The 13772-nt window shown below is 47.3% G+C and overlaps 1 protein-coding gene across 4 annotated transcripts in view; it reads right to left on the reverse strand.

Annotated features, from left to right (window-relative positions):
• LOC147457384 (stomatal closure-related actin-binding protein 1-like) overlaps positions 1-13772 on the reverse strand; it is an 81015-nt gene that overhangs the window by 815 nt on the left and 66428 nt on the right. For all 4 annotated transcript variants that reach the window (XM_086512274.1, XM_086512272.1, XM_086512273.1 and 1 more), the window contains 3 exons: positions 385-504; positions 230-288; positions 6-140 (listed from right to left, as the gene is read on the reverse strand). In XM_086512274.1, coding sequence (XP_086368400.1) covers positions 6-140; positions 230-288; positions 385-504 — 314 coding nt within the window. The remainder of the gene's footprint in view (positions 1-5; positions 141-229; positions 289-384; positions 505-13772) is intronic.

Below are 13772 nucleotides of genomic sequence, written 5' to 3' on the forward strand. Positions count from 1 at the left end.
TTTACTTGCATGGAGGCTGAATATGGCTCCTTGGCCTTGGTGCTTCTCCCTTTTCTAAGTTTAATTCGGACCCGGCCAATACTAAATCCATGAACGCTGGGTTTTGAGACCAGCATCCCATTTTGTAGAATAATCACAACCTTGGAAAAGAATGAGAAACAATATCAGCAAGGAGTATATCAACCATAATAATAAAAAAGATTGCAAATCAGCTAATTGCCTTGACTACCTGAAACTCAGCACCTCCCTTTCTGACAAGAGACTCCACATAATTTCCTAGACCAGGCGCTGCAATTTCAAACACAATGGACTAGATTAAAGGAAGCACATTCTTTTATGGCACCATGGTTTTAAGCTACTAATAATATATTTCGGTATCAATACCTGGATCAATCACGCTTTGGGATGAGGCAGTCAACTTCTGCCCACTTGGTACAGTGATGTCTACTTTCAGATATCTTCCCACATCAAAAGGCTCAGGAGCATACTGCGCCTTTGTTGCACCTAATTAACTCTCTCTCTCTCTCTCTCTCTCTCTCTCTCTCTCTCTCTCTCGTTGCAACGCACTAAACCCTACGGCATTCTCGGTATATCCAGTGGGTCAGTGAAGGGCTGCGGCAGCACCTGCAGCACACACGGTTGTGGGAAAGTATACAGGATCCAACGAGGCAGCTCGGCACTGCTCTGTGGTGCCAGCAAGAAGCATGAGGCAACAAAAGCAACCGTAGGGCAGAAGCCTCACACAAGGTGCCTGAGGATGGACCAATCAGCTGACCTCGAAGATGATGATATCTATGAAACCCCACCTAAATTGAAAGCAACATTTAGGCGGAGGTTTCGAGAGACCACACTATCGCCAGGTTCTGTGAGGGCAAAGAAGCTTTCTAGCGTCAAAGATGACATGAAGGTTCACCTGATGATTAAGGCGGAGCTAAGCCTTTTGAGGGGTGACATTGAGAAAGAGATGTATGCAAATGCGGAGACTTACAAAAAAGCTATGTATGCAAATATGAGGAAAGAATTGGACAAAGAGATGCTTAGTAAGCGTGACGAGATGTACACATCATTGAAGGTTGAGATGCAGACAATTGTGATGGCAAAAGTGAATGTAATGGAATGTATGATGCAAAAAAGATTAGAGGATGCACTTGTTGCATTTGAATCTCGGAAATAAAAAATGGAAGAACACATGAATGAAAAGGATGCACTCATCAAAGCACTTAAGGGAGACCTCGCAGCTTGCAAAAATACCCATGCAATGGAGGGAGAAAACCAACCCTCAATGATAAAGGAGCAGGTGTAAACTCTACGGGAAGAGGAAGAGCAGAGACAAACCTCTTCATGGGCGGAGCACCTATTCGAAACACAACAAAAGGTTGATAAAGCTAGAAAGTGAATCGAGGACACAAAGAAAGGAAAAGATAAGATGCCTGAATCCACACCAACATCCACTTTCATCAAAATGACAATTGAGGAGGAGAAAAAAAAAGACTAGAGACCATGTGCGTGTTACATGTCTCAAAGACAATGGAAAAGTAGAAGAAGAGGTGCAAGAGCTCTTGATGCGCATGGAGATTTCTGAACCCAAACACAAGGGCTTGGAGAGTTGGCAAGATGCCAAGAAGGGAAGTGATGAGAAAGGAAGACCCAAGGAAAGAGCACCCATTTTACGTTTCCCTACGTTGGAAGCTAGGAAGAAATTCCTGAGCAAGAGACGAGCACTCGAGCAAACTCGGATATTTTTGGGTGATGACCTCACTCTAACAACGGTAGCACACATGCAAGAGCTTATGCCAAAGATCAAGGCGGCCAGGGAAAAATGAAAAATTGCTTTCTACACGGAAGGGAGAGTAGTGGTGTTGGAAAAACGCACTGCATGACCGTGCGAGACCTATGGGACTGGCATTAAAATGGAAGCATGGAATTGTTATGGATCAATGAAGCTAGATGTAGGCGTTTTTGAGGACAACTTTAAGGGGAAGGGATATTATTTCTTACTCGGAACGCATCAGACTCTTGGCGGCACAATACCTAGAGTGACCGGATACCATTCGCAGACTACTTATATGCAGGATGTGAGATCAACCCAACGAGGACTAGGTTCAGGAGGTGTGGCAGTCCTATTCAAGGAGGAGCTTCAACCCCTCATTCGTATTTTGGAGAGATGAGCAAGTCAATTATATGTGAGTCAGAGTGAGAGCGGAGACAAGGACGCCACTCTACATTGCAGTATGCTATTTTGCCCGGAAATCACTCTACATGAGGACTTATGGGAGTTCTCTAGGGATGGAGATGCCATTCTTTTGGGAGACTTTAATGCTAGGACGGGCCAGTCTCAGATAGCTTTCTACGATACCCAGAGAAAATGTTGAGAGAATTGGATGTCAGTGATATGGGATTGGCCACGTGTTCGCAGGATGAAGAGCATACTAAATATGGGGGATATCTGACAGATTTGGGGATTGCACATGGACTGCCATCGTGAATGGCCTCCACAGATTTCCAGCGTCGAGTGGGTTCACTTGTTTTCCCCATAGACATGGGGCTAGCACAATGGATTATGTTTTGGCTTAACCCAGTTTCATACCCTCTATTCAGGACTTTACAGTCGGGCCCAAGCCTATTGGGGTAGTCAAGGTGGAGGTCCCACTAGAAGATGATCTATGATTAGAGACCTCTCTCAAGGGGGGGGGGGGGGGGCACAAGCTCTAGAACTGCCGAAGGAGGAGGCTGCAAATTTCGCTACGGACATTCAGATTGCATGTGACGAAATTTCCCCCATTTGAGCTTGAAAGGACGTTTTCCAATGAGAGGGTCACCCGAGTTGACAGTAATGCCTACGGGGGTGGGAACATTTATATCCCAAAGCACACAAAACTGATTCGAGTTTGCATCTAATTTGGGAGGACATATCACTTTACCCAAATGAGAAGCAAGCATAGGGAGAAAGTATCGCCATGTACGCAAAAAGTCAACTATCTCCACCCAAACTGGACACTTGTGATGAATGAGGCTTTGATAGTCTTTAGTGAGGCCCCATGGCAGTGCATGTGTCATTTGCGTTCCAAAACACAAGGGAGATGATTCCAATAACATGTTGCGAGCGTCAATGTATGTAGCGCAGATAGTGTGTCATACTCCCTACAATGGGTGCTCCTCAGTGCAATGTGCATGACAATCTCACTCAAAATAGATTGAAAATAGGAAACAATAGACAACAACTGAGCTCACAGAGACACAACAGCAGCAATAGACCACAACAACTGACTCTACTATCTCAAAGATCTGATACAGACTCTGGCGTGGTAGCACACTCAGCTCCAGCCCAAGACTCTTAGGTACAATGGGGTGTTGAGGCTCAGATGTGCAGGGATGATGAAGCCGTGCTGTGTGTATAGACTCACTCTAGACGACTACGTAAAGATAATGATGACCAAACCGCTACTACTTATATATACAACCATAAAGAGCCACCAACAGCTCATAAATGACATCATCTAAGTCTATCTCCACTGAGTGATGGTGGTGACCTGGCCACGATGTCCACTAGACCACCGTATCCCTGCCTCGTGTCACTGCCCAGCGAGTCCGTCCAGTGTGAACCGACCAACCAAAGACCAACTGTAAAGTCCAAACTATACTAACTGTCCTGTGAAAGTGACATTGTGACACTGTAGCCTACTACAGGTTGCCCGCCACAAGACCGCTCACCGTCTCGGTGAGAGGAAGACTGAAAAACTGTGAAAGAAAACCACTAGCTACTGCATATGTACAATAGTGAGCTCCTGAACCTATCATCCAAGAGATAGAGTGGTGGCCACTGCTGCACCCGAAGTATCAGCCTCTGGAGGTGGAGCCATTAAATCAATGGTAGGGCCCTGCTGTATGTGAGCTCTCCTATCTGTAATTGGGCCCCCTGGGAAGGGACCATCCACCTACTGCTAGGCAGATGGTAGCACTTGTGTCGTATGTACTGAGGACGTCGAGTAACACAGCCATGGCGGTGTGCTCCAGCAATTCCGTCACTGCAAGTCACATTCTGCAGCTGAGACAATGGTGACGATTGAAACCCCTGAGGAGGATAATGTTGTTGATTGTAGTACTGAACTGGAGTCTGTGGGTAAAGTCCCATAAATTGCTGAGAAGGACCCGTTGCTGCATTCTGCACTCGTGTACTTACTCCAGTCCACCCAGACCCCATATCCATCATCGTAGGCTGGATTGCCCTATTTTCATGTAAGAGCAGTTCTTTAAATCCTTGTACTTGATTTTGAAGGTCACTAATCACTTGAGACTTTAACTTCAAGGCCTGTTGGAGTACGAAAATAGTAGCATCTTGATCGACGATGGCGCTCTCAGCAACTCGCAAAGATCCCTCCATAGTTGCGTAAGTAGCTGCGTGACTCTGGTGTGTAGCTGCTAATCGCTTTGCTCCAAGCTCAATGGTGGCAATGGCTTGCCTGGACTCCTGCAATATATCCTTCCGACATTGTGGAAGGTCCTGTAACAGTGTCAGGGTGAAGAGAGCTGGCAAGTGGTACAGCTGGTGGCACTGGCACTGCTCGTGGTGGTGGACTAGGAGCATGCCTCTCTGGCGGAGTAGAGACGGTGGGAGTGGTTGCGTCAGGACTAGGCATAGGAGAAGAAGCAATTCTCACTGGGGCTTGGGAGCTAGTCACTGTGGTAGGAGTAAAAATAGCAGCAGTAGAGAGAGGAACACATACTGTAGAAGCCACAGCTGTGACATGCATAGTGTGATCTGCAGCACCTGAACTTACCATCGAACCAATAGCGGAAGTATGCAAGGAACGTCGAACAGGTTGCTTCACTTGAAGCTGCTGGCTTTCCGAAACTAGCAGTGATATTAAAGATTCTATTGTGTCCTTCACTACCTTCGTCCTCTTTTTTCTTAGGCTTCCCAGGTAGATCCAGTTTCTGTTCAATATCTTTTCCTTTTGCCTTAGAGCTTTTACGCCGCATATCCGCATCCACATCCATAGGACGAACATGTATGTTAATGACCCAAGCCAACATGGGAGCTGCAAAGCATTGAAAGTTAGATTGCACAGATTGCACCTGAGCTCTGAATCTTTTTGCCCGCGACTGTAAAGAGGTAAATAGAATTTGATGAAAGCCACACGGGATGGTGTGGATGAGGTAGTATAGGCCTTCGCAGTGCGAGAATATAGTAGGGACGTCACATCTGCCTTTGCTTACTTTAGCAGCTCGGACCAAAAAGTAGTACTTGAAAATGGCCCAGATCTTTTTATTCCTTGCATAGTCAGCATGACTCGTACTAAGTAGCTCTTTGCATGCCTCGATGGTCGCATCTTTCGAAAGTTGTGAATAGGTTCTTATAGCCGGTTTTATTGCAGGAAAGGTTGTCATCCCCAAAGCGTGACCAATGCGTGTAGCAATCAATGGTTGCCCTCTACCTTTGGGAAAAAACTTGAGAACCTCATGCACCATATTCATGGGAATATCAGAAGTCAGATCGGCCTCTACTAATGCTGACAGACCTAGCGTATGTAGCTGATCTTTTGATAAGACTTCTCGAAGAGACGAATGAGGCTGTTGCAGATGGAAGTTCAAAGTGAATTTGGTTTGAGTTTTGGAAGGAGGCCGAGGAATTTGATGGCTCAGTACCTGCGTGATGGCATTCCTCTTCTTTTGGTTTTTCACAGCATCTTCGTGTTCATCATCTTCCTCTTCCTGTTGGCTAGAAGACTCTGAGTTAGAGTCAGAAGCAGAGCTGTGATCAGTGGAGGACAGATTGGTGAGGCCATGGCTGGAGGTATCCACATCCTCTTCCTCTACAGAACTTTGGGATGTTTCAGTTGGCCTCTGTCGAGACAAAGCTTTCTTCTTCCTAGCTTGTTTGCTTGTACCAACCATCGTGAAGTCTGCTTTCAAACCTGAAAAGCGTCAATCGGAGATTGCTGAATAGTTCTTGTCCTAAAAGCTAGCTGCCTGAATCAAATCAGTATAGAAAAGCAAGTTGCAAGTTTGCTCCTCATAGATGTAGCGCTCTCTGGCCAGTGTGCAGGGTGAACTCTACTCCCAGATTCCCAGATGTAGCGCTGCACTTGGAAAAAACTTGATTACGCAGGGAAGAAGAGGCAGACGGCAGATGCAGGAGGAGGGCGATATCAAGGAGGGATGAAGCTATCGGCGAAAGGTATTAGAGAGGGGACGATATAAGGTCGAGGAAGGGTTGGTTAGAAACGAAGTTAAAATTAGATTGGATAGGGGAGGCGAATATGCTGAGTAGGGGCGAGGGGGATTGGTGAGGGGCGAGGGGATATGTTGGGTATGCGCGAGGGGATTGGTGAGGGGCGAGGGGGGGTTGGTGGGTAGGGGCGAGGGGATTGGTGAGGGGCGAGGGGGGGTTGGTGGGTAGGGGCGAGGGGATTGGTGAGGGGCGAGGGGGGGTTGGTGGGTAGGGGCGAGGGGATTGGTGAGGGGCGAGGGGATATGTTGGGTATGCGCGAGGGGATTGGTGAGGGGCGAGGGGGGGTATGTTGGGTAGGGGTGAGGGGGATTGGTGAGGGGTGAGGGGGGGTTGGTGGGTCGGGGCGAGGGGGGTTGGTGGGTAGGGGCGAGGGGTAGTAGGGGTAGGGGGGGTAGGGGCGAGAGTGTGTGAGGGGGTGGGTAGGGGCGAGGGCCAAAGAGGGGTGGGTAGGGTCGAGGGGGAGTAGGTGTAGGGGCGAGGGGGAAGCGCTTAGGTGCAAGGGCAAGGGAGGTGGTTGGTGGGTAGGGGCAAGGGTACTGGTGAGGGTGGTTAGAGGCGAGGGATAAGTTGGGTAGGGCGAGGGGTAATTTAGAGAGTAGGGGCGAGGTTGTTATTTTAGGGGGTAGGGGCGAGGAGGGTGTTTATTAGAGAATGGGTGCGAAGGGATTAGTTTGTAGGGGTGAGGGCAGTAGAGGATAGGGCAGTATAGTGTAGGGCGAGAGGGGGTTTCGAGGGTAAGAACGAGGGAGAATTAATGAGTAGGAGGGAGGGTAAAATTAGGTGGAAATGGAGTGTAGGTGATTTGCAGCAAAAGTACGTAAGATCTATAGGGCACCAAAGAGATAGCACCAGAGAGATAGGAAAGAATTGAAGTTATAATGTGAAGGAGAGAAATGAGAAAGGAAGAAAACAAAAGTTGTAAGTGCTGCCAAGTGCTGCTTGGTATAACAATTTGCATGCTAGAGCAACCATTCCCAGACCTAGCCAACTTGATTGTAAGTGTAAGAGCAGAGCAATGATGAGCAATGAAGGAGTAGGCAGCAATGAAGCTACGAAAAAGAGGTCAGCTACGAAAAAGAGGTCGCACCAGAAAGCAAGGAACTAGATGTGTATTTGTGGGAGCTTACCACAAGAGAGAGGGGAAGGAAGATACAGCAGAGCAAGTTTGAACGTGTTAGGAATAATACTAAAATCAAAGATCTATCGACGAGACCTTCAACAAATCCATGAGGAGAGAGATGCAGTAGAAACAAACAGAGCAATAACGTTGGATCGTAGCAGGACTCCAAGAAGCCCAATCTATCAATGAGAGGAGAGCAAAATTTGATGCACTCAATCAAACGAGGAGAATTTTAAAGATAACACCGATTACAACTGAGAATCGCTTGACATGAGGAAGACCTGAGAACAGGAAAAAGGGAAAGCCAGAGAGAGCTGAGACGGGACAATCATCAAGGTTGTTGGTGGGATGGATAATATACCAAATTTCTAAAGAGTCAGGGAAGTGAGTGATAACTCTAAATTCTTGATCCATTTCCCATTGGCAAAAGAACGCCTGCCAGAGTGACTAACTGGACAATCCACTGTGGCAAAATCTCTTGTACCATTAATGGCCCTTGCCAGGCTGGAGCCTGGGACCAGCTTCTTAGCTTTCTTCAGATACTTCGCTTGATAGAGTAGCACCAGGGAACCCTGCGTTATTTTCGGCTTTCGGAGATGACGATCATGCCACGCTTTGCGACAAAGTTGCTCGACTTGGAGAGCATGTGAAGCTAACCTCCTGCTTTCTTCTAACATTGAGAGACAAGAGAGGTTTGCTGAAGCAATCCCTGCTGTGACACGAACACTTCTCACTCTTGCTGAACCTGAGTTGAACTCATATGGTGCAATTGCTTCTAGACCGAAAGCTAGCTGGAATCGGGTGTAGTTAGTGGTTGCCTTGAAGGAGGTGCGATAAGCCCAAACTGTGCCGAGGATAGCCCCAGCCCAAGATGTTGGATGCAGGTGACAAGCTTTCTTGAGAAGCACGATTAGCACTTTGTTAGTGCTCTCAACCTGCCCATTTGCTCTAGGATAGTAAGAGCAAGACTTGCGATGAAAAATCTTGTAATTCGTGAGGAGTGTGGAGATTAGGTCGTTGACAAAATGACTACCTCGATCACTGGTGACTTTTAAAGGGCACTCAAACCTGCAAAAAATATTTTCATACAAAAATTTTGCGACACTAGCGGCTGTACAATCGATGGTAGCCACCACTTTGGCCCACTTTGTTGCATAATCCGTTGCTACCAGGAGATACTTACGATTGCCGAGTTGACCAGATGGAGTAACTGGACCAACAAAGTCCAAGCCTGATCACTCAAAGGGCAACCACGACATAGATACCTGCAGAGGGCCATTGGATTGCTTGCTAGGCTTGGGTGCACATCGTTGACAGACATCACAAATTTTGACATGAGCAATAGCATCTCTAAATATATAGGGCCACCACAAGCCCATCTGTAAGATTTTTTGCGCCATGATGTGACCAGGATAGTGGCCACCTATAGGACCACTGTGTGCATCCTCCATAATGTGGTCTACCTCATGAGGGGAGACGTACCTTCGCAGCACACCATCTCGCCCAGATTTATAGAGCTATCCGCCAATCAAAGAGAAGGGTCTAGACTTCAGCAAGAGTCTTCTTTTTTGCAAGGGAGAAGCATTCTCAGGATATAGGCCAATAGAGAGCAGATGTAACACATCTCCATACCATTCTGGGGTTGTGTTGACCTTAAAGAGATGACTATCACAAAAGTCATCATCAACCCCAATCTCGGGCTCACCTGTGTGTGAGAGAGATGGTCGGCCATGATGTGCTGCTTGCCTGGACTAAGAACTACTTCGAAGTCGAACTCCTGGAATATCAATAGCCACCTCCAGACTCTTCCTGCAACTTGGGGTTTATTAAGAAGATAGCGTAGCGCATGACGATCTGTGATGATAGTGAAGTGAACCCCTAACAAGTAATGACGAAACTTTTGTAAAGAATACACCATAGCCAAACCTTCCCTTTCTGTGGTGCTGTAGTTGCGCTCTGCTTTGGTGAGCAGGCGACTTGCATAGTGAACGAGGCGATCCGGGTTGTACTCTTTACTAGGGTGAGTCAGCACAGCCCCCACAGCCAGTTGACTGGCATCAGTATGCACATGAAAAGGGAGAGACCAATCAAAAGCCACTAAAATAGGTGCTTCAATGAGGCGCTTTTTGAGGTATTAAAATGCTTCAGCCTCAAGTTTTGACCATTTAAAGGGTACTGTAGCACTAGTGAGTCGAGTCAATGGTTGAGCCACCTGTGCATACATTCGTATGAACCTACGATGATAGCCTGTGTGGCCTACAAAGCTCTGAACAACTTTCGGATTGATGGGAGGTGGTAACTTCAAGATTGCCACGATCTTCTCTAGGTCAGCTGCTAAACCTTTGGCAGACACCACTAGAAGCGTGCCCTCAGTGACCAAAAAGTGACATTTGTTAGGATTGAGTTTTAGCCGTGCCTCTCTGCACTTGAGGAAGACAGCAAAGAGCTGAGCGAGGTGCTCCTCTAGATTTTCCACTGGGGTTGAACATTGGGCACCTGAGAAGGTCGAAAAATCGTCCATGAAGATGCGAAGATGACCCGTAAGTAAAGGATAGAATATAAGATATACTGCTCGATTGGAGGAAGGTGGAGCGTTTTTCAATCCAAACGACATCCTAGTGTAGATAAAAATACCCCAAGGAGTCACAAAGGCCGTTTTAAGCTGACCACCTGAATGGATGCCCAACTGATTGTATCCACTGAACCCATCCATGAAACTGTACAATATATACCTTGCTACATCTTCGACCACACGCTCAGTGAAAGGTGTGGGGAAACCATCTGGGATAGTTACCTTGTTTAGAGCGCGGTAATCTTTGCACACACGGATTTCATTGGACTGCTTCTTGGACGCTATCACCATGGGTGATAACCACTCAGAGTGCTCCACAGGTATAATGATCCCTACCTCTTGCATTTTTTTGAGCTCTGACTTGACAACCTTTGTATACTTTGGGTTGAGCTTGTAAGCTCGACCTCTAACAGGCTTAGCCCCTTCAACCAGAGGGATAGTGTGGAGACCAAATTCTGATGGGATCCCTTCCAAATCCTTGTAGGACCAAGCAAAAACATCCTTAAAAGAGTGTATAAAAGAAACTACCTGATCAAGTAATGTGGGATGCTCCCATAACCAAGCTGCTAAGAGGACGTACTGAGGGTTGTCAAGGTCGCCCAGGTTGACTTTTTGGACCGGGTCAGGAGGTGTAACTGTGGAGAGTACTTTAGAAGTTGAGAAGTGAGCTGCCTCTTGGAGCTTCGAGACATCATGTGCTAGTGTTTGATCGATTGGAAACTCCGCATACTCTTCTTGTAACCTCCTTCGAGCCGAATTGGTTGTATAGGGGAGCCAAGAGTATGTATCCACATGGCGTCGTTTCCCCAATCATGAAGTGTCTTAGTATGCCGCAACCATGGTCTACCAATCAGCAAAGGAAATCCTCCCTCCACCTGAGGAAGACTGACCACCACAAAATCCAAGCTAAATGTGAAGTCTTATACCATCAGAGACACCTTCTCTACTATGCCCACAAGGTAGACTATTCTCTGGCCTGCCAATGTAACAGTGAATGGAGCAGGGCGGAAACGCTGCAGACCTAAGGCCAACATAGTAAATTCTGGCATCAAATTAATCCCAGATCCACCATCCACTATGACGCCTGAGAAATTATGCCCAAGAATAGACACAGTGAGACGAGTACTTAGGACTCCAAGGGCTGCACAGGTAGCCACTAGGCCCTGCACCACCAGGGTACAGAGATTGGATGATCGAAAGGGTGTCACTTCTAAAATTTGCATCAAGTCGAAGCATGTCGTACAGTGACACTTGCTGAAAGGTGTTTTTCAAGATAGACTCTGTTGTAGGCTTCACTCCTTTGATTAGATCTAGCTCTCGTATCTTACGCTTCTGCAGGTCCTCTACTGCTTTCATGAAAGCACGATCAATATCTGATAGAAGTGAGGTAGGTTGGCTCTTGACACTACCTGTTGGTTTGTCAGCTACTAAGGGAGTTTGACTCATTTGTGTGACAAGAGATGGAAAAATAAGACCAGGGAGACTGAGGCCAAGAGCAGCTCTCTGTGCCCGTGTGAGCACACGGGCCGGCTCTTCCACTTGCTTCAACCCATCTCGAGAGGCAACTACAAGATTGGAAGGCGAGACCTGTGGAATGGTGCTTATTGTGATGAGGTTAAGCATTGGGAATGTAAACTCCTGTTGGTTTTGGTTTGTGCTTGCAGATGTGGATGCTCGTTGTTTTGGGCAATCCTTACTATAGTGATCCTTAGCTTCAGGACAGTGTCGACAAGGAGGGGACCCTTCTGGCAACGGACATTTGCTCTGATAATGTTCATACTCTCCACACCTGTAGCACAAAATTGGCCTATTGGAGGGGCGAGGTGGTCTCTGCCCTTGCTGCATAGGACCGGATGCTGACGTGTAGAAGCTTTGGGGAGCTGAAGGAGTACTAGCATGATAAAAGTTAGGGGATGCAAAGTTGTTGTGCATACCTTGCTGCATAGGAGGTGTTGTCAACAGAGGTGGCAATGGGTTTTGATGGCCATAGGGTGAGACCATGTTGGATGCAGGTGCTAGCCCTTGTTGGAGAGAAGGACCTAGACTTTGTTGTATTTGCCGCAATCCCTTGATATAGTAGCAATCCTTGTCTTCGTGCCCAGATTTTCGCAAAAGTGGTAATAAGCCCGAAGGGGACAGTCCTGTGGAGGATGTCCTGGAGAGCGACAAGAGCTGCACCATACCATAGCTTTAGTCTCCTGCTGAGACCGAAGCTCTTCTAGCTCTCTCTTGATTTGATCCAAAGCCTCAAGATGTGGTGGTTTCTCTTGTCTAAGAGAGATTGATTTCTCTTCTTGAAGAGCCCGTTGTAGTTTTAGGGCTTCAAGTTCTCTGCGCAAAGAAGTCAATGGATGAGCAAGACAAACACAGAGGGAGTCTCTATGTGAGGGGGGTTGGTGAACAGCTTCCTAGTCCCCTCTATCCTAGTAGCAGCTGCGATGAACTCCTCCAGAGTGGAGTCGGGTCGGAGACTCTCTCGGAGTTTTTGCTGAGAAGTTTTGGGAAGCACCTTCTCTACCCACTTCTTAACCATAAATTCACCGGGTTGCTGAGGAAGCTTGGCAACCAAAGACTTGGTTTTCGTCATAAGTTTTGCAAAAGTCTCCTCTGGCTGGAGCACCATGTTGGCCAACTCATCCAAAACCGTTTCCTGATAGTCACCTGGCATGAATGCTGCACAGAACTATTGGCTTAAGGCTGCCCAAGTTGCAAAATGGTTCTCTGTAAACTGGCTGTACCATTTGTCTGCTAAGCCATCCAAGGTAGATGGAAAGAGTACCAAATAAGCATCCTCTCTATTAAGACCACAACCCCTACAGACAGATACAAACCTCCTTGCATGGTCGTGCTTCTGAAGAGAGTCCTTTGAAGGTAGGGAACTTGATGTTCACCTTGGCCAAAACACTTGCCAAAGCCTCCATGGCCCCTTGCTCAAGAGCCCATTGATCAATAGCCTACTGCTCAATAGCCCGTTGTAGCAGAATAGGAGAGAGCTTTATTGGAGAAGGTGATCTGGAAGATATGGAACCTGATGGAGGAATGGGGGATGTCCTGTGTAGAGGTATGGGTGATGAGGTTGATGGACTTCTAACGGGTACCAAGGGTCGTGTTCTGTTGTAGTACTTCAGAGGACTCAATAGTGCGCTTTGACGCTCGACTGACCGCCTTGTATGTGTCATGTAGCGACCACCAATCCAACCAAGCTTTGGGCAGGAAAACCTTGAACTGGCTGAAGACTGGTCTAGACTCTACTAGACCAAGCAAGTGACTAGACCCAGGCTGGACCAGGGACGAGGAGGACTAGACCAAGGTCGAGGAGGACTAGACCAAGCACGAGGACTGGTTGGACTAGGGTGAGAGATGACTAGGGCGAGAGAGGACTAGACCACTTGGACCAAGCGAGAGGAGAACAGTGCAAGGCAAGGTAGGCTAAGCTAGATAGACCCAACTAGCTTCAAGATTTGTACCTCACAGAGTGAGATTTCAATTGAGGTCCCACCGTGATCGCCAAAATGCGAGCACCTATAGCACAGATAGTGTGTCGTGCTCCCTACAGTGGGTGCTCCTTAGTGCAATGTGCGTGACAATCTCACTCAAAACAGATTGAAAACAGGAAACAATAGACAACAATTGAGCTCACAGAGACACAACAACAGCAATAGACCACAACAATTGACTCGACTATCTCAAAGAATTGATACAGACTCTGGCGTGACAGCACACTCAGCTCCGGCCCAAGACTCTCAGGTACAATGGGGTGTCGAGGCTCAGATGTGCAGGGATGGTGAAGCTGTGCTGTGTGTATAGACTCACTCTAGACGACTACGTAAAGATAATGATGACCAAAC

This window comes from Adiantum capillus-veneris, chromosome 5 (genome assembly GCF_014529385.1).
Source record: "Adiantum capillus-veneris isolate H3 chromosome 5, ASM1452938v2, whole genome shotgun sequence".
Taxonomy (NCBI): Eukaryota; Viridiplantae; Streptophyta; class Polypodiopsida; order Polypodiales; family Pteridaceae; genus Adiantum; species Adiantum capillus-veneris.